The sequence below is a fragment of the Macaca fascicularis genome, chromosome 6, assembly GCF_037993035.2.
Source record: "Macaca fascicularis isolate 582-1 chromosome 6, T2T-MFA8v1.1".
Classification (NCBI taxonomy): Eukaryota; Metazoa; Chordata; class Mammalia; order Primates; family Cercopithecidae; genus Macaca; species Macaca fascicularis.
The window spans coordinates 135,112,335-135,139,048 of NC_088380.1; the positions used below are offsets into that span (position 1 = coordinate 135,112,335).

At 39.9% G+C, this 26,714-nt stretch overlaps 1 protein-coding gene and 1 long non-coding RNA gene across 3 annotated transcripts in view; one reads left to right on the top strand and one right to left on the bottom strand.

Annotated features, from left to right (window-relative positions):
- Positions 1 to 7,928, bottom strand: part of FBN2 (fibrillin 2) — a 269,644-nt gene extending 261,716 nt beyond the window's left edge. Inside the window, exons 1-3 of the mRNA XM_005557677.4 lie at positions 7,034 to 7,928; positions 6,070 to 6,152; positions 285 to 383 (exon numbers count right to left, since the gene is read on the bottom strand). Coding sequence (XP_005557734.3) covers positions 285 to 383; positions 6,070 to 6,152; positions 7,034 to 7,287 — 436 coding nt within the window. The 5' untranslated portion in view covers positions 7,288 to 7,928. The remainder of the gene's footprint in view (positions 1 to 284; positions 384 to 6,069; positions 6,153 to 7,033) is intronic.
- The window catches only part of LOC141407058 (uncharacterized), a 178,341-nt gene continuing 159,275 nt past the window's right edge, over positions 7,649 to 26,714 (top strand). For both annotated transcript variants that reach the window (XR_012414047.1, XR_012414048.1), the window contains exon 1: positions 7,649 to 7,859. This is a non-coding gene — a long non-coding RNA (uncharacterized lncRNA). The remainder of the gene's footprint in view (positions 7,860 to 26,714) is intronic.

A 26,714-nucleotide genomic window follows, 5' to 3' on the forward strand; every position in this document is an offset into this window, starting at 1 on the left:
CATAGCTATTATTCACCAAGAGTTACTTCTTCACTGAATTCTTAATCTGTTTCTGCATAGACATACAGCTCCTGCACCAGAATTAAAGCATTTTTTCTTATTGAAAACCATCACCCACTTAAGGCGACAATTAAGTCACTGAAGATTTTTACTCTAAAGATTAATACACACCTAGTATGTGAGGAAAATAATCATGGATTTATATCCTTTTTGAGAAGGACCTTTAGCATTTACTCCAAAGCTCAAGAAAAATGCAATGAAAAGGTCACAAGTAAGAAACATACTTGATTTTGATCCACAGGTTGGTGATATTTGCCCACTGGAACACGTACACATGTTAGGACGGGAACAAAATCCATCTCCACAACTATTTCTACAAATCGCTGTAGAAAGCACAATAGGAAAATGAATGAATAACTATATAATAAACCATAGTTTACAAAACAAGAAAGCTGTATTTAAAAGTAAAAAGTCTGAAAAACTAAGATAAAATATATGATGTAAATGTCTAACTTCAGATATGCAATAAAATTACCCATTGTAGACTTGGGAATAAGTCTCATAGGTATCCTTATGATAACATGTAAACAAATGAAGCTGGTTCAAATTGCATAAATCCTTTAAGGAATCTCCACACTGTTTTCCATAGTGGCTGAAAAAGTAGAACTACCATTTGATCCAGCAATCCCACTACTGGGTATCTACCCAGAGGAAAAGAAGTCATTATTCAGAAAAGATACTTGCACATGCACGTTTATAGCAGCACAGTTCAAAATTGAAAAATCGTGGAACCAACCCAAATGCCCATCAATCAGCAAGTGGATAAAGAAACTGTTACATATATATATATATATATATATATACACACACACACACACACACACACACACATATATATGTAACTGTGAAATACATAATATATATAATGGAATACTACGCAGCCATAAAAAGGAATGAATTAACAGCATTTGTAGATACCTGGATGTGACTGGAGACTTAGTATTCTAAGTGATGTAATTCAGGAATGGAAAAGCAAACATTGTATGTTCTCACTGATATGTGGGAGCTAAGCTATGAGGACACGAAGGCATAAGAATGATACAATGGACTTTGGGGACTTGGGGGAAAGAGTGGGAGGGGGTGAGGGATAAATGACTACAAATATGGTGCAGTGTACACTGCTCAGGTGATCGATGCACCAAAATCTCACAAATCACTATTAAAGGACTTACTCGTGCAACTAAATACCACCTGTACCCCAATAACTTATGGAAAAATAGAAATAAAAATAAAGTCATATGTAAGTAAACATTACAGAATGAAAACATGATAGAATAAAATAAAGTACAGGCTTTTAAGTTTAAAATACATACGTGTGTGTGTGTGTGTGTGTGTGTGTGTGTGTGTGTGTGTGTATGTATTTACTGACCTTAAAAGGTCTAAAAGAACTTTCACCAAACAGTGCAATGGATCTCACTGCATGATGGGCTTATGCATGGATTATTATTTTTACAATAAACATTTAAAGCTTTGCAATAAGGAAAAAATTTGCATAATCCTAAATCTTTAATTGTCTTATCAATACAGGTTGTCTCTTTCATTAAAGACTGGGAGTTTAAAATGTAGAATTCACCCAGAGAAAACAGTCTTGATTCTAGGTAGTTGGGAGAGTTGCAGGAACAGAGAAACCACAGCCCACTATGCAAAAGCCTTCACAGGAGACAGAGAACATGAAATTGTCTGAACCAGAGGCTCTGGTGACTTGGCCAAGCCTCAAGGGTTCCACGCACATTCCTTCTGGGCTGGTATCTGACCTACCCTGTGATCAATCTTTGGTCCCCTCAATAATTCCCTTTCTCCTTCCTACAGCCTTTCTCCTTCCATATTTTCTCCACAACCTAGCTTACTCCTGCTGCTCAGAAAAGCTTCTGTAGCATTTTTATGGTGGGGAGAGTCAAAGCCTCCTGCATCTGTGACCTCCAATGAACAGAAAGGTATGAGGGTCATCACAGCAAAGAATGTTAGGCCCACTGACACAGTACATATCACAGATACTCCAAACTTGTAGGCAAGTACCTTCGAATGGGAAGTCTCTCCCATATTTAGAGACAGTTCATTTAGGAGCTGAGAGATTTATCTCTATAACCATAATTGAATTCTCTCTTTCAGCACAAGGGCTGTGTACTTTAATGCTCATGCCATGACTGGATATATAAAGACAAGAAGAAAATCTGGAAATGCCCTGAAACTGGCTGTAGCTAGGGAAAAGGTCCCACAACTTTCAAAGAGGTCTGGGACCCTCAACAATGTAAAGAGCATTTCCTGCAGAAGTAAACTAACTGTTTATCTTCCCCAAGATGCCTTCTGACATCCATACACTACTACCAGCGTTAGTACTTCTTATCAATGAAAATAGTGGGCTGGGTACGGTGGCTCATGTCTGTAATCCCAGCACCTTGGGAGCCCTAGGTAAATGGATCACTTGAGCCCGGAAGCTGGAGACCAGCCCGGGAAACATAGGCAGACCCCATCGCTACGAAATTCTTTTTAAAAAATTAGCCTTGCACATTGGCATGTGTCCATAGTCCCAGCTACTCAGGAGGCTGAGGTCGGAAGGTGGCTTGAGTCCGAGAGGTTAAGGCTGCAGTGAGCTGTGATCATGCCACTGCATTCCAGCCTGAGTGACAGCGAGATCCTGTCTCAAATTAATAAAAAGAAAAAGTGAATAGTGTCAAATACTGTGATTTAAGATAAAAATCGTTTAAGTAAGAATATGTTTCCTGCCATGGAGTCGACTCTTACTTCTTAAAATATACTACAGTTTCTGATCACCAGTAACTCTCCAATGACAAATGTGCATTAAAACATTATTTTATTTCAAATTTCCCTCCTCCCCCAGAAGGCCAATATTTAGTCTAGGCTTAAGAGAGGAGACTCAAAGTACCCCCACCCGGGTTCCAAACCAAATGAAGGTTTGACAGGCTGCAGACTGAGCGTTCTCAGGCAATTATCCGTCATGGATACAGGTATATACTTTGTACCTGTGAGCCAATAAGAAGCAAGAATGCTGAGGCCCTTTAGCCCCACACAGGCCTCAGACTATGGTACACTTACTGAGTATCTCTCCCTCCCACAATTACTAGAACTATGAGACCTAGAAATGCCAGAGGGAGAGGGAGACAGGACCTAGGGGCTGAGACTTCAGTGATGCTGTGAGAAGTCACATGGCCAGGTAAAGAATACATAGCACCCAAAAGGTCTGAAGTTGAGTTGTCACTCTGCCATTGATCCACTGTGAGCTCCAGAAAAATCCACAGCCTTTCTGAGTTCAGTTTTTTCATTTGGTAGCATAACGTAAGGGAGTTATATTGGAATGCTCTGACATTTCCTCAGGTCTCAAATGTTATTAATCCAGCCAACCTCATCCCACTGTTATTATATTGATCAAAATACTATTCATTGCATAATTTCACAATAAATAAATTAATAAGCAAATTTTTTCATTGCTTCACATTCTAAGAAGATTTTTTTTAAAAAGGTGAGAAAGTCAATTCCGTGCTTTTGGAAATGAATATTTGCAAGTTTGGAAGTACTTCAGCAATTTTTCTAGGCTACAACTAAGAACAATACCAGCAAAACATAGAGACTCAAATCAAAATGCATTAGGTTTCCAGAACTTGGAGAATTATAGTTTCTTTTCAATATCTTCTCCTTATAAAGCCTGTCAAAGTCAAACATTAAAATTCTGTTGACCATTTTTTAATGGTCAAAAAATAGTCAAAAAAGTTGACCATTTTTTATTTTTCTATATTAAAAGAATGCTGAGGTACAAATGTATGAGAAAATTAATATTTGGTTTTGATTTTCTGTTTGTATTTTACTTATTTTCTTTTTTGTAAATTGTCTCAGATTATTTTGCTAAATGGTGTGATACAGATAAGTTCAATAAATATAGTAATTTACTTAATTCATTATCATCAGGAAGGCCTGGAATTAAAATTCTTGATTTTGAGTTTATAATGGTTTCATTTCATTTATTACCTCTACATATGATCATTTTAAATGTCAGACTAAATGAACTACTGAATTGAATGCAGGCTGTTAGCGTTAAATGAGACTCATGCAATAGAATATAAAGGTATTACATTCTTCCTGTTTCATGCACTGTTTAATAATCTTAGGTACTAGAATTTTTAGATGTGCTTATAAGAAGTATTTTCATAGACACTTCTTGATACAAGTGTTATAAATGTTTCTTGTAGATATAAAGATCATTTCAAAGTTTACTCTTTTTATAGATTTCTGATACATGCAAATTCCAATGTATCTCACAAGCATCCAAATATTTCAAGTATAGGAAAATGCAGATTACAATAGTCACTGTTACCCTAATATTTTCAAAGCTGATCTTCTACCAGTGATCACTGGGCCATACATATATTTCTACTGCAAATACTCTGGAAGGCTGTGCTCTCTGGAATTCCCATTCCACACTGATCCAATAAAATCTGACTTTACAGATTTTCAACACGTACCATGAACCAATCCCTCCTCCTCGGCTGCTCTCCAACTCAATAATGGCAGTCACATTCATTACATTTAGTGAGTCAGACTTTCCGCAGTGCCTAAGTCACTCCCAGCTAGTATGGCAGGTGTGCAATGAGTGACGTTAGCTGTTTCAGGATTCTAAAAAACCATGTAAGTTTAAAGCAGCCATGGTAATGCCCTACTGGCCTGAAAGAGTAAATGCACCCTCCATTAATGCCTCACATATGACTTCTGTGTTGGAAAGAAAAGAATGCAGAACTTTTTCTTTTAAAAAATAAAGCAAAGGCTTATTATAATCAGAAGATTTGTTTAAAATATTTATAAGTCACTTTAAGTGACACAGTTGTTTCCTATTTTTGCCATTGGAGATAGTGGGATTTTAAGGTAGAAAAAATAAGAAGAAATTAGTCTTTATGACACTTGAGATTTCATCCCTTTTTAAAAAACTGCCCAGAAATTACATTACGTATCTATCTCAAACCCACAAAACCAATAAATATAGAGTCAGAAATGCCACTACATCCTTATTATCCCTTGGTTAGTGCGGCTTGCCCTTTTTCTCTGTTCACAGTTGCATAATTATTTTCTCCCTGGAGAACATGGAGGTCAAACTGAAGTCAAGACTGGATCTAAATGAACGTGCTGTCTATGATACCTGGCTCTCCTCCCAACAAGACAAATGTGGTTGTGCTACATAAACACACAGGAGAAGGCCAGTCACACTGAAAGTCACAAATTTACAGCTATGAGGCTGATAACTAATGAGCTCTCCAATTAGAACGTGGAGAATTGGTTATACACTTTGGAAACAGAATAAAATAATCAAAACTTTTAAGGTCAGAGATACAGAATTTTTCAAAGTCTAAGATTCATACGTTGGAAATCTACTGCACACTATTGAGGTTTGGGGTCTAGAAACTCTAAATTCAAATGTCTTCCAAAAAGTAAAAAAAAAAAAAAAAAAAAAAAAAAAACAGTCAAGCCCCTCTGTAGGAGTTAAAAGTTTGTTAACTTAGGTCAACACTAAATCCGTGAGAATGCTCCTTTCCTATCTAGGTTATTGAGATAGTTGTAGTTGTTGAGATAAAACCAGAAATAAGAAAGCGGTTTTATATAAATGCCTAAGAAACCTTGATCTTCATAAGGCCTAAACCTCAAGCGGAGTTAAAAGCTTGATAATTTGCATAATAACATGTGGTCTTATCTGGATTTTTTTACGGAAAAAGTGGTTTTGAGTTATCTCGATAATTGCTCCACTCCTCTTCCAATTTGTATTAATTTTAATTATCTTTGAAACCTTTATCATTATTGCCCTTCAACAGAGTCTAGAAGTGAAGTCTCAACTGACTCAAACCGGTTGAGTCTTCCCAATATTCAAATGGGACCGCGTCCCGATTATCGGTGCAATGTGATCACTTGATTTTAAAGGCAACTGTGCGTCCAAATGGCTGTGTGCAAGAGGTCGGCTGGAGATAGGGCCGACCTCGCTGCCCCAAGCTGCGATCCCTGCCAAGCACTCACGGACAATGCACTGGTTTCCTCCAGGGAGCGTCTTCCATCCAGGGCAGCAGTAGGAGTGGAATCTGGAGCCGCATACGTTAGGCCTGTGATGGACAAGCGCGGTCACACACAGATAGGGAGAGGGGTGCAGTAACATATAAACGGTCTTCGTAAGCAATGCCCCGAGTGAGTAGATTTCAGGACAAAAAAACAAATCAAAATTACACTTCAAATTCTTGGGGATTGGGAGGCAGACGTGGAAGCAAAAGAGCGAGATGCTGGAATGCAGGAGGGGCAGAAACGTCTAAACACTGCCTTTCATCTGTCGTCCCTTGCCTGCCTTTTTAAAGGGCGAAAAGAGACATGGAAACATATAATTTGCTACTATTCTAGCTTCCAGATGCAGAGAACAAAGGGACCATTCCGTTCCAAAGAATCCTTGCCCTCCTTTCCGAATCCATTCCTCGTTGATCAACTGTTACTTTGGCCCCGACGTGTCAAGGAAAGCGCGTCGCAAGGTGGAGCGCTCGGGTTGACGATTAGGTGAGCTGTGAACCCTGCACACGTCCTCAAACAAAAGGCTCACGAGCTGCGCCCCCGACGGTGGAGAGCAAGCAGGCTCCTCTGGCCCCTGCAGCAGGCGGACCCAGGCCCGCCTTCCGCCCGACATTCAGAACCTGTTCCCGCACCGCGGGCTCTGCGCGGGCTCTACGCACGCTCTGCGAACCGCATCCCCGGGCCCCGTAACCATCCGCCGCCCGACTCCCGGAGAGAGGGCTTTCCGCCCGCTGAGCTACGGGTTTGGGAAGGAAAAGGGGGATGCGCTCCTGGGGGTCTTTGGCTCCTGGATGTCCTGGCGAAGGGGGCTGCAGCTCTAGGCTCCAGCAAAAGGGTCAGGGACCGAGTGGGCCAGAAAGCCCCCAAACTGAGGATTCCCCCCTCCCCCAAGCCGGAACCTTAGGTGCGGGGCCGCTTGCCCACTTACCCTCTGAGCACGTCCTGCTGTCCGCGCCGGCGGACGCGACTGGCCACTGCGGCACCCTCCTCGCGATACTCGGGCGCCAGAAACCCGCCTTCAGAGCCTGTTGTAGCGGACCGGACCTGTTGCGGCGGCGGCTGGGGCCGGGGCGGCTTGGGCGGAGGAGGCTGAGGCTGGCCGGCCGTGCCCTGCGCCCAGAGCGCCACACAGCCCAGCCACAGGAAGTAGGGCTGGAGACACAGCCGCCGTCTTCTCCCCATCGCCGGCGCTGAAAGCGCGCGGCCGTAGACCCGCGAAGAGGGAGTGATCAAAGACAAAATCTGCGATGCTCAGAAAAAAGTCACGGTCTTATAAGCCCTTCGTCGGCTCCCGGGACTCCCTCGGGCTCGGGCTGCCTGCTGTAGCTGGAGACCCCGACAGAGCACCGGCCCCCTGGCTGCCCGCGAAGCCAGACGCGGGGCGCCGGGTCTAGCGCAGTGGGCGGCGAGGCGCGGCGGAGGTGCAGCCCGCAGCCCTGAGCGGTACACGTTGCATAACCGGCCTAAAGCCCCGAGCGACTCCAGGACCGCCAGCGGGCGGGGGAGGAAATTACAAAAGCCCTGGCGTAAAATTTAAAAAAATGTGAACCTCAAAAGAAAAAAGGGCCTGCACGCAGAGCTCGGCGGATTCCCGTGCGCTCCGGGCACGGATCTTGGAAAGCTGCAAAAGTCACCAGAAAGAAACAGGCAAGCAAACAAAAGTCGTCCCCAAAAAAGAGAAGGGTTCCCTCTGGGCTCGTTCGGAGTCCCACAGGGCAACGAAGCGCGGGCAGCGGCTGCGGAGCCGGGCGGAGGTGCGCGGGGCCGGGGCGTGGGGCCAGCAAGAGAGAGGGCGGGACGCTGGACGCTGGAGAAGATGCGGCGGTGGAGGGCGCGGCGCGGGGGTTTTAGAGGCCCGGCGGGGCGCTGGGCGGGCCGGCGGGCGGTGGCTGTCAGTGGGGGCGCGGCCGTCCACACGTGGGGCTCAACCCGGACTGAGAGGCCGGCGCAGAGTGGGCGGGGACAGAATAAGGGAGAGATCAGGGGCCGAGGAACGAGGGGAGCGAGGGTTGGGTGAGGGGAAGAGGAAGGAAGGGGGGGAGGGCGAAGGGAGGGGAGAAGACGGAGATTGGGGAGAAGGGGGGCGAGCCCGAGAGGAAGGCCAGGTTGGAAGAGGGACTTGGAAAGAGGGATTGGCGAGCCCGGGTGCGAGAGGAAATGAGCGGGGGATGGGGGCGAGGTTAGGGCAAAGAGAGAAGTGGGAAAGGGGAGGGAGGGCCAAGGTCCGGGCGCCGAGAGGAGGGGCCCGGGGGGCCGGCTGGAGGGGGCGAGGCGCTAGGCGGCTTTGCTTCCCGTCCCCGTCAATTGGCCGCTAGCTCTGTTTTGACTGCCTGTACAAAGCGAGCAGACGGCGGGGGATGGGGCGATTAGGGACCGGATTTGGGAAAGGAGGCAGCCCCTTCCCCTCCCCCTCCCCCTTCCCCTCCGCCTCGCCGGGCCGCGGACCAGGGACTAGGGTCCCTAAGCGCACCAGGCTTGACTGGCCCGCAGCTGAGCTGACCCGCAGCTGAACTTCCCCACCGGACAGAGGCCGCCAGGTTGAGGATGAGAACGGGTCTTTCTGTAGGGTCCCGGACCCTGACCCGGGATGGGGGGATTCGCAGTCAGCCAGGAATAGAGGCTCACTGGGCTGTTGGTTGCAGCCTCAATCCAAGAAGGAGGGACCCTCCCCATCGCCCTCCCACCCACACCGCCCCACCGGGAGCGGCGTCAGTCTGAGAGACCAAATTAGGGGCTGGGCGTTTCCAGATTGAAATGCGCCCTCCGCCACCAAGAGGGAGCTCACGCGGCTGCGGGGGACCCAGGCAGCCAGCCGGCGCCGCGGTCCTGGGGAGTTCGTACTGGGGTGTGCTCTGGTGTGAGACCTGGCAGGACTCTGCCTGGGCTTGCATGCAGGGAAGGGTTAGAGACCCTGAAATGTACTAGCGAACAGGGTGATGACAAGGCGGGTCAATGAGGCTTGGGGCATACCCTTGGTTCCTGGCTTGGACCCCTTCCGATTAATGATTAAATCCTAGCAATTGGTGCAACCCTCTGTACCTCTTAGAGTGCCTCTGCACCGGCCTGCCCTGGGGTCTTCCTTCGTGGCCCTCCTTTCATGAAATCTCTGTGAAGCGCTGGTCATTTCTCATTCAGTGGAATATCATAATTTAAAAATAAAACACTCCTGAAGACAAGGAGAGAGCATCCAAGCACAGTTTGCGAAACAGTACAAGAGAGCAGTGTCTGGTTTATTCAAGCCTAGAAAACCTTAGTTTAAAGGGGAAAATGTTGTACATATATATAGAGGGGTGTGTGTGTATGTGTATACACACATACATATATATACATTTATATTAAATATATATTTCTGGCCCAAATTGCCCAGATCTTCTGTTTGACAGCCAAAATTCTCCAGTAATTGGCATAACTCCCTCCTTTATTTCTCCATGTAGTCAAAGGGTCTTAATGTAGTACCCCTTGTTACAATATTCTTATAAAGCAGAAGAAAAGATGAGAGTTACGTAATTTCATGTGAGACATCTATTTGTTAAAATCCAAAGAAAGAGCAATAGAGTTATTTTCGTGTACTTTGCTTCAGATAAGTAAAATTATTTTAACTAAAAGAGCCAACGTAACTATCTCCTGGTTTAAAGCAGTGTTTTAGTCATACCATTTAAAACATCCTGTATCTGTTGTTGTTGTCGTTTTTTAACACTTACATGGCATCATGGTTCATTTCTGTCCATCACATTAAATCTAAATGCTCTAAAATTGCCTATGCCTTCACCCTTTGATCCAGCAATTCCACTTTTAGGAATCTATATAAAAGATACATAGACCAAAAAAAAAAAAAATGAAATGGTGAATTCATTTATTTGACTGTTCATTGCAGCACTGTTTATAATAGTGGAAGACTAGAAACACAAACTTCCCATGAATAAGCAACTGCTGTGTAAGACTTCATCTATTCAGTGGAATATTATGCAGCTGTCAAATATGAATGAAGAAAAACTCTGTATGCTCTTAGAGAGTGATCTCTAGCATATACAGTTTACTAAAATAAGAAAAAAAAGCGAGGTACAGATAGACTAGGCAGTTCATTGAGACAGAAAGTAGAATAAAGGTTACCAGGAGGTCCAGGAAAATGGGAAGGATAAGTTATTGTTTAATGAGTACAAAGTGGTCTGTTTAGGATGATGAAAAAGTTAGAAATGGAAAATGGTGATGGTTGTCCAACATTGTGCAGGTACTTAATGCTACTGAATTGCATGCTTTAAAATGATTAAAAGGGCAAATTTTATGTTATGTCTATTTTTTACAAGATTTTTTTAAAAGAAAGCTGTATAATATTGTATGCTACTTTTTAGGAATATGTGTGTGTTATAGATTTAACAGAACAAAAGAGAAGTATAAACTAAATCTAATAAAAAATGGTTATCTGTAGGCAAAGGGGAGACCATGGGGGAAGAAACAATGATGGAAGCTAAACCTTTCTAAATATGCTTAGTTTTGTAGTTCTAGCTTTGGAACTATGTTCCAAAGACCTAGAAATAGTGACAAACCAAAAGCATAAGGTCATTGTGACCAGACTGCGGGTCCTAAATACCATTTCCAAAGTAAAAGGAATCAGGGTTCCTTGGGTAAGTGGTGGATTCCAAGTCTGGGAAAGGAAATGCATAAAGTGAGTGTGGACTAATCTGTCTTGTCATACCTGAAAGCAAGAAATTATCTGACTATTAAGGTCATGTCAAAAGGAAACCTGAGCTATGTTGAAAGAGATCTCACTGGTTAAGGATGGGGAAACTTGAGCATGAAAAAAAAAAAATGACAGCAAAAGATAAAAATAAAGTGTGTAAATATTGAAGATTTCCAAATGATACTCCAAACAAAAATTAGTTGGCCACTTTTGGAGTTTGTTAGGGCACAGTTCACTATTCTAGACACATTGCTAAATAAAATTATTAACCAGTTATTCTTCCTTTGCTAGAAAGACTCAGAGAAAGTATTTCTTCTGGAAAAAAAAAATCACAGTTGTAAATGCAGGAATGATGGAATTAGAAAAATCACTACTTTGTAAACTCTAATAAAATAATGGACTTAGGCAACGGTTTTCAACAACCGCTAAAACCATTAGTTAAGAAATGTTCAACTGGTGGCCATTTTCTCCTCGGGGCGTATTTGGCAATAATTGGGGACATTTTTTATTGTCACAACAAGACAGTGTGTGGGAGTGGTGATGAGAGTATCAGAGATGCTGGTAAACATTTTACAATGTACAGGACAGTCTCCCATAACAAAGCATTATCTGGTCCAAAATATAAATGTACTTGAGAAGCCGTGCATTGAAAAGTCAATTGGGAACTTTTTAATGAATGTGTCAAGCTGTTACCACAAGAACCTACTGATTATTAACTTCTGAAAAGTAAGACAACCAGACATTATGTTTTTATTTATGTGGTGCAATAGGAGGAACACAGATCACCTATGAAATACCTTTGTCAAAAAAACTAAGCCTGAATGTAACCATATCTTCACATTTAACTCCCAGTTTTTAAGAACAATAGAGGACCATGAAATATATTAAATGATGCCTTAAGAATATAGGTAACCAGATCTAGAATGGGATATACCACAAGACCAAGTTCTTCAAATAAATGACATCAGTAGAGGAGAGAGGGGAACTGTTATGGCCCAACCACCAAAAGCAATGCTTGCCCCTTCTCTGGGATTTTGATATGAATGTTAGTGTAAAATAACATTTTTGATGCTATCATCCAGTCTAGTAAGTCTTATTTATATGGTTGCAGCTATAGTCAATATATAACTGCAACTGCATGAGACACTCCAAGTAAGAACTGCCCAGGCAAACTCTTCTGAGTTCCTGACCCATAAAAGGCTAAGGCAAAATAATTTTTTAAACCTATAACTTTAGGGGTAATTTGTTACGTAGTGATAGAATACTGAACTGAACACTGGTTACTAGATATAAAAGATTTATTTTTAATTTTGGGAGATGTGACAATGGTATCATGGTTATATTTTTAATATACTGGCTAATATTATACTTACTAAAGTCTTTATAGATGAAATGATAGGATGCCTGGATTTGATTCAAAATACCGCAAGAAGAACAAAGGCAGAGTGGATTAGATGTACTTTATTCCTCTTGGCAAGTATACTTAACTAAACATAAATAAGTATATGTGGAGGGAGAGAGCATGCATGCATAAGAAGACTGTAAATGGTAGGGAGGAGAAGGCAGACTAGTTACCCTGCTAGTGACCTTGGGACCTGAGGAATGACATAATAGTGGTATTCCTGAGTTGCCTTTTGCTTTATGTATTCTAGAATGGGTGCTAGGAAAGCTGGCAATTTGAAAATGCCATTGACAGCAGATCAGAGAAAGCCTCCAAAGAAAGCCTCCCTTCTCTAGCCAAAAGACAAGAAAGGAATAGCCTAGAAAGACAGAACACTTTTAGACAATAACTGCCCTAACCAAACCACAGAGAAAAACTGTAGTCCCCTTTACCAACAATGGCTAAGTAAGGAGCCTAGACTTTCATCCTTACCAGGGTGTAATGAGGTATCCCTCCCCTTCTCCTGGATAGTGTCAGAGAAAGCCAAGTGGAAAGCTCAGACTTTCATCTCTCTGCACAGTCATGAGCCACCTTCTCCCAATGGTGTCAATGGAGAAGCTGGACTTCCACCTCCATCTAACAGTAATGAGATGCCCCTGTCTGCTGGGATGGTGTCAGAAGAGACCTAGCGGACAGTCAGGAATCTTCTCACTGCCCAGCCGTAATGAGGCCATCCCACCTCCACCAAGGTGTCATGGAATATCTTGGGAAACTACATTGGGAGCAGTAATGAAACACCGCTTTCCTAGCCAGGGTGGTACAGAAGAGCTTGAGTGGTGACCCTGTACTGTCACCCCTGCCCAATAATAGCAAGTTACTCCTCCCCTCAAGAGTGTCAACAGAGGCTGCATGTAGATCTTGGACTTCCACCATCATCTAGCAGTAACGAGGCATCCGTTGCCCTGTCTGCCCACCATTTCAGTATCAGAGTAGGCTGCTAAAACAAAGGATGTAAATATACTTCAAAGTCTCATAAAATAAAGTCAAAAATGTCCAAGATTCATATACACCTACTATTTACCAACAATTTTTTTTAATTCCAAGATTCAACTGAAAATCGCTTATCACTGAAAGAACCAGGAAGATCTTAACTTAAATGCGAAAAGGAAAATCAATACACATCAACATTAAGATGACACAGATGTTAGAATTGTCTGACAATATTCTTAAAGCAACTATGATAAAAATGCATCACTTGGCCATTGTAAAACTCTTGAAACAAGTGATAAAAGAAAGAAAGTAGAAAGCATCAGCACAGAAATAGAAGACATGAAGAAGAAACAAATGGAAATTTTAGAATTTAAAAATAAAATAATCAAAATGTTAAAACTTAGTAGATGGGTGTCACAGCAAAATTGAGAGGGCAGAGGAAAGAATCAGTGAACTTGAAGATAGAAAAATAGAAATCACTCAAACTGAACAATGAAGAGTATATACACTAAAAAATCAAACAGCCTTAGGGAGCTGTGAGACTATAACAAAATATCTAACATTTGATTATCAGAGTTTAAAAAGAAGAGAAATAGGATAAAGCTGCTGAAAAATTACTTGGAGAATAAATAATGGTGAAACATTTTCAAATTTGGTACTATGCATAAATATACAGATTTAACAAGCCTAATAAGTCCCAAAGAGAATAGATGCAAAGGCATTCACATCAAGACTCATCATAGTCAAAGTTTTGAAAATTAAAGGCAAAGAAAAAAATCATGAAAGCAGCAAAAGAAAGGACACTTTACTTGTCCTTTCTGGAAAAAACAATTAAAGTGATAGCAGATTTCACATCAAAAACCGTGGAAGCCAGAAGGGAGTGACACCCATTTCTTCAGTGCTGAAAGTAAAGAACTGTCAACCCAGAATTCTATACCCAGTGGAAATATCCTTCAGAAATAAAGGACACATGAAGACTCTTTTAGATGAAGGAAAACAAGAATTTGTCTCCATCAGACCTACCCTAAAATAATGGCTAAAGGAAATTATTTAAACAGAAATAAAATGTTAACCAAAGGATTCTTGAAACAAGAAGGAAGAAAGAACAACAAAAAAGGGAATATATGGAAAAGTATGAGTAGTTTTGATAAATTTTATCTCTCTTGATTTTTCTAATTTGTGCTTGATGTTTCACATAAAATTATAACACTGTTTCAGGTATATATAAGAAATATTTAAGAAAATTATAAACAGAGGAAGGTAAAGACACATAAAAGTTGGTAAGGTTTCTATACTGGTAAAGTACTAATACTAGTATACTGTGATAAATTAAAGGGGTAGCACAGGGAGACCTTCGTGATGAGGAAGTAGTTCTCTAACTGCTCGGTGGTGCTTACCCAAATCTGCACATGTGAAAAATGGAATAGAACTATACATACACATTGTGCCAGTGTCAATTTCATGGTTTTTATATTGTACATAAGAAATAACCATTGGGAGAAACTAGTTAAAGGGTAAACAGGATCTCTCTGTGCTATCTATGCAACTCTCTGTGAATCTATGCTTTTTAAAACGTTTAAAATGTTAATGATAAAACCATTTTAAAGAAATTTGAGAGATTCTTACCCATCTTCTGTCAATGTAGAGATATTTCATCCCATGCAGTTTAAAAAAGGCAGTTAATAGATGAAATGAAATGGCAAAATGTTGATAATTATTAAAACTGTATATACAACTCTATCAGTAATTGAAAGATCCAGCAGACAAAACCAATGAGGGCATAGCTCAGCATAGTTGAACTGAGTACCACCACTGATCAGCTGAATCTAGTTGACATCCATAGCATATTTCATTTAATAGCTACAGAATACACTCTCAAGCTTGCATGGAATATTCACCCAGATAGACCACAACTTTGCCCATAAAACATACCTTAACAACATCTAAGAGAATAGAAATCATACAAAGTGCTCTCAGATCACAATAGAATTAAACTAGGAAAAAAAGACAGAATAGAGCTGGAAAAATCCCTAACTATCTGGAGATTAAACAATAAACTTCTAAATAACAAACATGCCAAAAAAGAAGTCCCAAGAGAAATTAAGGAATATTTTAAACTAAATAAAAATGAAAATAGAGCTTATTAAAATTTTCAGGGCCAGGTGCAGTGGCTCACACCTGTAATCCCAACACTTTGGGAGGCTGAGGCGGGCAGATCAAGACATCTGCTCAAGAGATAGAGACCCATCCTGGCCAAGATGGTGAAATCCCATCTCTACTAAAAAATACAAAAATTAGCTGGGCATGGTGGCACGCACCTGTAGTCCCAGCTATTCAGGAGGCTGAGGCAGGAGAATCACTTGAACCTAGGAGGCAGAGGTTGCAGTGAGCCGAGATCATGCCACTGCACTCCAGCCTGGTGACAGAGCGACACTCATCTCAAAAAATAAAATAAAATAAAATAAAATTTTCAGGATGCAGAGAAAGCAGTGCTTTGAGTGACATTTATAACATTTAATGCATATATTAGCAAAGAAGGAATATCTAACATCGATGATCTAAGCTTCCACATTAGGAAACAAGAAAAAGAAGAGCACATTAATACAAGATAAATTGAAGAAAAGAAATAAAAATTACAGCAGACATTAAGAAATTGAAAACAGGAAAGCAATAGAGAAAATCAACAGACAAAATATTGGTTATTTGGTTTTGTTTTTAAGTGAAAGCAAATTTATTAGAGAAATAAAGAAACAAAAGAATGGCTGCTCCATGAAAGAGCAGCTCAGGATGGGCTGCTTAACTAGTATGCTTATGGTTCTTTCTTGATTATTTGCTAAACAAGGGGTGGATTGTTCAGGTGTTATTCAAGAAAGGGATAGGGAATTCCCAGAACTGAGGGTTCTTCCACTTTTCAGACCATGTAGGGAACTTCAGGACGTTGCCATGGCATTTGTAAACCATCATGGTGCTGGTGGGCGTGTCCTTTAGCATGCAAATGCATTATAATTGGCATATACTGAGTAGTGAGGACAATCGGAGGTCGCTTTTCTCCTCCTCTTGGTTTTGATGAGTTTTGGCTGGCTTCTTTACTGCATCCTGTTTTACCAGCTGGGTCTTTGTGACTTGTATCTTGTGAAACCAGTTCCACCAACCTCTTATCTCATCCTATGACAAAGAATGCCTAACCTCCTGGGGATACAACCCAGCAAGTCTTAGCCTCATTTTATCCAATCTATTCAGAATGGAGTTGCTCTGATTCAAACACCTCTGACATATTTCCCCCTCCCTTCTAAAAGGGGACCCTTAATCCTAAAAGATTCTCTTCAGGCTGAATGGGTGATGATATTCTTGCCTAAGTATTAGGGTCTCTTGTATTTGGGATAGAGAAGCATTCAGTGAGAAAGCATCAGTATGGTGAGGGCCATTTATAACTCAGAATCCCAACAAAAGGTGATATAAGGCCAGGTGCAGTGGCTCACACTTGTAATTCCAGCACTTTGGGAGGCTGAGGTGGGCAGATTGCTTGAACTCAGGTGTTCAAGACCAGTCTGGGCAACAAAGCACAACTCTGTCTGTATAGAAAATACAAAAATTAGCTGTGCATGGTAGTGTGGAAGGATCCTTTGGGCCCAGGAGGCAGAGGTTGCAGTGAGCTGTTATTGCACCACTGCACTCCAGCTTGGGTTACAGAGCCAGACGCTGTCCCCGCAACCTCCCAAAAAAGATATAAGTCGTTTCTAAATTGTGGAGAAATCAGGTAGAAAGAAATATGCTCCAGATTTTGTTTACAGGAGTATATTTTACTCAATTGCTAAAAGCTGTAAATAACTCAAAAGAAAAGTTTTCTTGACTACAAATTCAACCAATTGGTGCTGCAGTCTATTTCCTTTGAGTCAGGGGTCTCTTCAGCATGGTCCCTTCATGGTTTGCCATGGAAGATGTTGCCAGAAAGAGGTCCAGATCTAGACCCCAAGAGAGCATTCTTGGATCTGACAGAAGAAAAAATTCATGGGGAGTCCATAGAGTAAAGTGAAACAAGTTCGATAGAGAATTAAAGAGAGAAAGGAATGGCTACTCCATAGATAGAGCAGCCTGTTTAGTTGAAAATATTAATAAAATTGATAAACCTCTAGCCAAGCTAACCAAAGAAAAAAAGAGAAGACACAAAGTACTAATATTACAAATAAAACAGAACCATCATACTTATCTTGTGGGCATTAAATGTATAATAAAGGAATAGTATGAACAACTCTATGCTACAAATGTGATAACTAAGATGAAATGGACTAATGACTTGAAAGACACCGACTATCAGAACTCACACTAAGATGAATAATTTGAACAGGCCTATGTCCATTAAAAATAGAGTTAATAATTTCCAAAAGAGAAAATACCAGGCTCACATAGTTTCAGTGGTATTTTCTACTAATTCACTGGAGCTTTACAAAACATTTATGAAGCCAATGATACCAATTTCTGCAATATCTTTCAGAATATCTAAGCAGAGTAAACACTTCCTAATTCATTCTATGAGGCCAGCATTCCCCGCATATCAAAACCAGAGATATTACAAGGAGAGTAAATTATGGGCCAATATCTGTCATGAACATAGATGCAAAAACCCTCAAAAACAGTAGCAAATTAAACAATGTATGAAAAGAAACATACTCTGTGACCTATGAACATTTATTCCCCATATGAAAGATTAGTTAAGTATTTAAAAATAGATAAATGTAATCCATCATATCAATAGGCAGAAAAAAATTATGATTATATCAATCTAATATTCATAATAGAAAGCATTTGACAACATCCAATACCCATTCATGATAAAAACTATGAGCAAACTAGGAATAGAGAAGAACTTCCTCAACATGATAAAGAATATCTACAAAAAAACCTAGAGCTAACGTCATACTTGATGGTGAGAAACTGAATGCTTTCTCACCATTTATTTGGGAGTAAGACAAGGATATACCCTCTCACCACTCCTATTCCACATTTTACTAAAATAAGACAAGAATAAGAAATATAATTATACAGATTGATAAGGAAGAAATAGAACTATCTATGTTTGCAAATGACATGACTTGTCTATGTAGAAAATCCGAAAGATCAGCAAAAAACTCCTGGAACTAATAAGCAATTATAGTAAGTTTGCAGGATATAATATAAAATGTCAATGTGGAAAAGTCAACTGCCTTCCTATCTATCACCAACGAAAAATTAATTAGCAAAAAAAAAAAAAAAACTTAGATGCAAACCTAACAAAACATGTACAACATCTATATGAAGAAAACTACAAAACTTTGAAGAGAAAGATAAAAGAAGATTCAAATAAGTGGAGAAATATTTCCTGCCCATTCATAGGAACACTAAATATGGTTAAGATGTCAGTTACTTTCAACTTAGCTGTAGATTCACCCCATGACAGTTAAAATCTTAGCAAGTTATTTTGTAGATATTGACATACTGATTCTAAGGTTTCTGTGAAGTGGGAAATGACACAGAATAGCCAACAACACTGAAGAAAAGTAGAGACAGAGGACTGACACTACTCAATTTCAAGACTTAGTAGAAAATGTACAGTATTCAAGACAATGTGATATCAGATACATGGGTGTTTATCATGTTGCTCCTTCTAATTTTGTGTGTATTTGAAGGCTTTCATAATGAATAACATTTTTTGTGTTTTTTAAAAGAGTTTTTTCTTAATGAAAAGTTTTTGAGACTCTTCTTCAACTGTGTTTTTCTCCATGTTTTCTCCATTCTCCTAATTACCACAAGCTTTATGCACACTCAAGGATTATCAATTTCACTGATTCTCTGCTTCCCAAATCAGTAATTTCTTATTCCTTCTGTTTTCTTTGAAAACATATGGTTTAATTTTCTAGCACTTCTAACTTTTTGAGTCTACCACTTAATTTACTTGTTTAACTTCCTTTCTAATTCCTTAAGAGTATAAAACTATGAATTGTTCTTTGAGCACAACTTTAGATAAGCCCTTAATTTTTTGATAAGTGATGTGTTTATTATCTTTATTTTAATTTTTTTTAATTTTCATTTTGAATTCAAAGTATTTAAAAAAAAAGATGTAGAATTTGCCTATGATTATATATTTTTCTTTTTATGAGTATGAATTTTTACATATATTGAAATATATTGAGAGATCATGATCTGTTCTTCATGCATTTGTGTATGTATTGGAAATTATCTGTTTATTTATATGGCATTATATATGGGGGCTTGAAAAGAGGTTATATACTCTTTCATGTTAAAGAGTTTGAGACATATCTGTTAGCTGAAGTATAATAATTATATCATTTACATCTTCTGTGTGTTTGTTTTGCTGTGTAACTGATCTGTCATGAACCTAGAGGCAAGTTAAATTCCACTGCTAATATCGTATTTCGGTCTATTTCCTCTTGTTTTGTTTGTAGCCTATGTGTTCTATGTTTTACTATTTATGTACATATTTATGGCAACTACATTCTCATAGTAAATTGTACATCTTATATTTACACAATGGACTATCTTGTGATTATTTGCTTTGGTTTAGTCTTTGTGATATTGGTATTTCTATCTGAGGTTTCTTTTTGTTACTATTTCCTTGTTATGTCTTTTTTTCTTCTATACAATCTGAGTCTTTTAGCTCTTTATGCTTCTTGTATATACAACATATTTTTCATCTATGAAATATTATTTATTTTTCACCCAATCTGGTCATCTTTCTGTGGATATATCCTATATACATTAGGTGTCAAAAATATAATTGGTTTTAATTTTTTCATCCAATGTTATGGTTTTTTGTTTTAAATACTTCCTTTGTTTTTTATTTTTGTATTTTATTCATGAAATTTCTTACCATTACTTTGGTTCAGTGTATGCAGTGTGCACTTTCCTTCTTATAATTTGTAAGGCTTATATTCTCTTTTTATATGTTGCTGTGGAAACATCTGTCAGTTGATATATTTTATCTAATCACCACTTCTTGCTATAGCCGCTTTAGCTTTTGTTTATGTCTCCTACAAAAGATTAGACAATTAGCTCACTACACTTTCTTCTACCTCTTTTATCCTTCTCACCTTCTGAATTTGTTAGCTGCAGTGTTATTTTTAGTTCTGGTGATTTCCCTTATGACTACATACAATATACAAGTTAGACTACTATTTGTTGATTTATTCATCTTGAAATGGTTATTGATTTTTCATTAAGAAAGGTAAGAAAACGGGGCTGCATGGCCAAGATGGCTGACTGGAAGCAGCTGTGGCGTGTGGCTCTCACAGAGAGGAACAAAAGGTGCAAGTAAATACAGCATCTTCAACGGCAACATCCAGGTACTCACACTGGGACTAATCAAGGAAACAACTTGACCCATGGACAATGGAGAAAAGCAAGGCAAAACAGCAGTCCACCTAAAAGCAACACAGAGCCAAGTCAACGGAGCCTCCTCTGCCCAGGGAAGCAGTGAGTGTAGTGCAACCCCAGGAAACTATGCATCTCCTGCAGATCTTTGCAACCCTTGGGTCAGAAGATCCCCTTGTGAACCAACTCCACCAGGTCCTTCATTCTGACACACAGAGCTACATGGAGTTTTGGCAGAGCAGCTGCTTTACATACTCTGGCTCCAGGCTTCCCAGCAAAAGTAACCGCAACTCCAGCAAAGTGGGAAGTTACAATTCTGTACATACCCCTAGGAAAGCAGCTGATTCCAGGGGGCCAAGCAGCAATGGTCTGTTGGCCCCACTTCCACAACACCTGACAGGATAGGACTCACTGGCTTGGAATTCCTGCCAGCCACCAACAACAGTGTTGTGCCTACCTGGGATGGAGTTTCTGGGGGTAGGCCGGGCTGCCATCTTTGCTGTTTGAGTGACTTAAACATTCCAGCCTGTGGTCTTGGGAGAGTCCAAACCATCTGAGCCAAAGTGGTACACCAGCACAGCATAGCTGCTCCACTAAAGTGTGGCTAGACTGCTTCTTTAAGTGGGTCCCTGATCCTGTTCCTCCTCACTAGGTGGAACCTCCCAGCTAAAGCCTCCAACCACCTCCAACTGGTGTTTTCTGGCCAGCAGAGATTTGAATTATCTATGGGATGGAGTTCCCAGTGGGGAGGGATAGGCCACCATCTTTGCTGTTTGGGCAACTCAGTCATTCTAGCCCCCAGTATTTGGAGAACCCAAGCCAACTGAGCAGAAGTGGTACCCCGGCACAGCACAGCTTCTCTTAAAAAGTGTGGCCAGACTGCTTCTTTAAGCATATCCACTATCCCATTACTCTTAACTGGGGTGAGACCTCCCAACCATCATCTCCATCCACTTCCTACTGGTGTGTTCAGGCCAGCAACACATCTGTACCTCCCTGGGATAGAGCTCTCAGAGGAAGCAGCAGGCTGCCATCTTTGCTGTTTTGCAGCCTTCACTGGTGATACCTCCAGGTACTGGAAAATCTGAGCTGACTAGGTACTGGAGCAGACCCTCAGCAAACTGTACCAGCCTCACTGAAAAGTGGCCAGACTGTTAAAAGAAAAAAATAAAATAAAGCCATGCAAAGGTCCACAGCCTTAAAGGTTGAAGGTAGATAAGCCCACAAAGATGAGAAGAATCAGCACAGATAGCAGAAAACTCAAGAAGCCAGAGTGCCTTTTTTTCCTCCAAATGACCGCATCTGTCTCTCCAGCAAGGGTTCAGAACTGGGCTGAGGCTGAGAGGGCTGAAATGACAGAAGTAGATTCAGATAAAAATAACCTTCACTGAGCTAAAGAAGCATGTTGTAACTCAGTGTGAGGAAGCTAAAAGTCATGATTTAACATTGCAGGAGCTGACAGACAATATAGCCAGTACAGAAAAGAATGTAACCAGCTTGATAGAGCTGAAGAACACTATGCAAGGATTTCATAAAGCAATCTCAAGTATTAATAGCCTAATAGACCAAGTGGATGAAAGAATTGCAGAGCTTGAAGACGGTCTTTCTGAAATAAGACAGGCAGACAAGAATAGAGAAAAAATAGTGAAAAGGAATGAGTAAAACCTCTGAGAAATATGGGATTGTGTAAAGAGACCAGATCTATGACTAATTGGTGTAACTTAAAGAGATGGGGAGAATGGAATCAATTTGGAAAACATATTTCAGGATATCATCCATGAGAACTTCTCCAACCTAGATAGAAAGACCAACATTCAAATTCAGAAAATGTAGAGAACCCCAGTGAGATACTCCATGAGAAGATCATTCCCAAGACACAAAATCATCAGATTCTTCAAGGTCAAAACGAAAGAAAATATGTTAAAGGCAGCCAGAGAGAAAGGCCAGGTTACCTACAAAGGGAAGTTCATCAGACTAACAGCGAACCTCTCAGCAGAAACCCTAAAAGTCAGAAAAGATTGCGAACCAATATTAAACATTCTTAAAAGATTCCAACCCAGGATTTCATATCTGGTCAAACTAAACTTCACAAGCAAAAGAGAAATAAGATCCTTTTCAGAGAAGTTAATGCTGAGGGAATTCATTACCACCAGATCTGCCTTACAAGAGCTCCTGAAGGAAGCACTAAATATGGAAAGGAAAGACTGTTAACAGCCACTACAAAAACCTGCTAAAGGCCAGGTGTGGTGGCTCATGCCTATAATCCCAGCATTTTGGAAGGCCAAGGTGGGTAGATCATTTGAGGTTAGGAGTCCTAGGCCAGCCTGACCAACATGGTGAAACCCCGTCTCTACTAAAAATAAAAAAAATTAGCCAGATGTGGTGGCCCACGCCTGTAATCCCAGCTACTTGGGAGGCTGAGGCAGGAGAATCACTTGAACCAAGAAAAAAGAAAAAATCACTGAAGTACACTGACCATTGACGTTATAAAGCAACCACTTAAAAAAGTCTGCAAAATAAGCAGCTAACATCATGATTACATGATCAAATCCACACATATCACTACTAACCTCAAATGTAAATGGGCTAAATGCCTCCATTAAAAGACTCAGAGTGGCAAGCTGGATAAAGAACCAAGACCCATTGGTATGCTGTTTTCAGGAGACCCATCTCACATGCAGTGACACACATAAACTCAAAATAAAGGGATGGAGAAAAATTGACCAAGCAAATAAAGCAGAACAAAGCAGGGATGGCAATCCTAATTTCAAACAAGCAGTCTTTAAACCAACAAAGATCAAAGAAGACAAAGAAGGGCATTACATAATGGTAAAAGGTTCAATTCAATAAGAAGACCTAATTATCTAACCATCTAAAATATATATGCACCCAACACAGGAGCACTCAGATTCATAAAGCAAGTTTTTAGAAACCTTCAAAGAGACTTAGACTTCTACGCAATAATAGTGGGAAACTTCAACACCTCACTGGCAGTATTAGATCACTGAGGCAGAAAATTAACAAAGGTATTTAGGACCTGAACTCAGCACTGAACCAAATGGACCTGATAGATATCTACAGAACTGGAATATACATTCTTCTCATCACCACATGGCACTTACTCTGAAGTCAGTCTCATAATTGGAAGTAAAACACTCCTCAGCAAATGCAAAAGAACTGAAATGTTAACAAACAGTCTCTCAGACCATAGAACTATCAAATTAGAATTCCAGATTAAGAAATTCACTCAAAACCATAGAATTAAATGGAAATCAAATAACCTGCTCCTGAATGACTTTTGGGTAAGTTATGAAATTAAGGTAGAAATCAAGAAGTTATATTGAGAACAAAGATACAATGTACCAGAATCTTTGGGACACAGCTAAGACAGTGATAAGAAGCAAATTCATAGCACTAAATGCCCACATCAAAAGATTAGAAAGGTCTCAAGCTAACAACCTAACATCAAAACTAAAAGAACTAGAGAACTAATAGCAAACAAACCCCAAAGCTAGCAGAAGATAAGAAATAACCTAAATCAGAGCTGAATTGAAAGATATAGAGACACAAAAAACCACTCAGAAGATCAGTGAATCCAGGAGCTGATTTTTTAAAAAAACTGATAAAATAGACCACTAGCTAGACTAATAAAGAGGAAAAGAGAGAAGATTTACATAAGCACAATCAGAAATGATAAGGGGGCTATTACCACTGACCACACAGAAATACAAACAACCATCAGAGAATATTATTCACACCTCTATGCAAGTAAACTAGAAAATCTAGAAGAAATGGATAAATTCCTGGACACATACACCCTCCCAAGATTGAACCAGAAAGAAACTGAATCTCTGAACAGACCAATAATGAGTTCTGAAATTGGGACAGTAATAAATAGCCTACCAACCAAAAAAGCCCAGGACCAGATGGATTCACAGCTGATTTTTATCAGGTGTACAAAGAGCTATTATGATTCTTACTGAAAACATTCCCAAAAAATTGAAAAGGAGGGATTCCTCCCTAACTCATTCTATGGGGCCAGCATCATCCTGATATCAAAACCTGGCAGAAATACAACAACAACAAAAAACTTCAGGCCAATATTCTTGATGAACACCAATGCAAAAATCCTCAGTAAAATACTGGCAAACTGAATCCAGCAGCACATGAAAAAACTTATCCACCACGATCAAGTAAGCTTCATCCCTGGGATGCAAGGCTGGTTCAACATATGCAAATCAACAAATGTGATTCATCACATAAGCAGAACTAAAGACAGAAACTACATGGTTATCTTTATAGATACAGAAAAGGCTTTCAATAAAATTCAACATCTCTTGGTGTTAAAAACTTTTAGTAAATACAGTATTGAAGGAACATACCTCAAAATAATAAGAGCCATCTATGACAAACACAGCCAACATCATACTGAATGGGCAAAAACTGAAAGCATTACCCTTGAAAAATGGCACAAGACAAGGATGCCCTCTCTCATCACTCCTATTCAATATAGTATTCAAAGTTCTGGTCAGAGCAGTCAGGCAAGAGAAAGAAATAAAGGGCATTCAAATAGGAAGAGAGGAAGTCAAGCTATCCCTATTTGCAGATGACATGAAACTATATCTAGAACACCCCATCATCTTAGCCCAAAAGCTTCTTAAGCTGATAAGCACTTTCAGTAAAGTCTCATGATAAAAAATTAATGTGTAAAAAGTGCTAGCATTCCTATACACCAACAATCAAGCCAAGATTCAAATCATGAACAAACTCCCATTCACGACTCCCATAAAAGAATAAAATACCTAGGAATACAGCTAACTAGGGAGGTGAAAGTTCTTTACAAGGAGAACTATAAATCACTGTTCAAAGAAATCAGGGATGATACAAACATATGGAAAAACATCCCATATTCTTGGATAGGAAGAATCAATATTGCTAAAATCACCCTACTGTCCAAAGTAATTTGTAGATTTATAGATTAAATGCTATTCCCATTAAACTACCATTGACATCCTTCAAAGAACTAGAAAAACTACTTTAAAATTATATGGAACCAAAAAAAAAAAAAAAAAAAAAAAAGCCTAAATAGTCAAGGTTCTCCTAAGCAAAAAGAACAAAGCTGGAGGCATGATTATACCCAACTTCAAACTATGCTGCAGAACTACAGTAACCAAAACAGCATGATACTGGTACAAGAACAGATGCATAAACCAATGGAACAGAATAAAGAACCCAGAAATAAGGCAGCACACCTACAACTATCTGATCTTCAATAAACCTGAAAAACAAGCAATAAGAAAAGTATTCCCTATGCAATAAATGATGCTGAGATAACTGGCTAACCATATACAGAGGACTGACATTGAACTCAAAATCAATCATTGGAGAAATCCAAATCAGAACCACAATGAGATACTATCTCACATCAGTCAGTATGGCTACTATTAAAAAGTCAAAAAATAACAAATGCTGCCAAGGTTGTGGAGAAAAGGTTGGTCGCTAACTCCTGGGCTCAAGCAATCAGCCTGTCTCCGCCTCCCAAAGTGCTAGGAATACAGTCCTGAGCACCGTGCCCTCCCTTCAACTTATTTCTTAGTTCTGCGATTTTCCTTTTCATTTCACACTGCAGTTTTATCATCTCATTTATCAGGTTCTCTGCTTTTATTAGGTTCATGTTTTCATTATGTTCTTCCACAATATGAAAACTTCCTATGGATATTTCTTTCTCTTTAGCTATCTTTCCTCTAGATAAAATTTGCCATTTGTGACATACATTAGTAGTAGCCTACCCAGTGTCCATTCTTCCCTATTTATTTATTTCCTTAACACTCATTTTATTCAGTACAGTAATGTACCCAGCTTCAGGGCAACATTTCTCAGATTCTTATAGCTAGCAGTGACTAATGGCTTTCTTTTAGTTTCCTGCCGGCATAGGGACATCTAAATTAAACTTTCCCATATTCCACATTTTTTCCTAGTGCAGATGCAACTTTTGTGTGTTGCTTCACCTTTCTTTGTTTGAAAGTCTTAGAATAACTTAAAAAACTTTTCTCACATCTATTACATTGTGTGTGTGTGTGTGTGTGTGTATGTGTGTGTTGGGGAGTTCAGACTATGGATTACGTTTACTGCAAGGGATCAAGACAAGTATATTCGAGGAAACTTCTCTCTCTCCCTCTTGGATTGCACATTTTG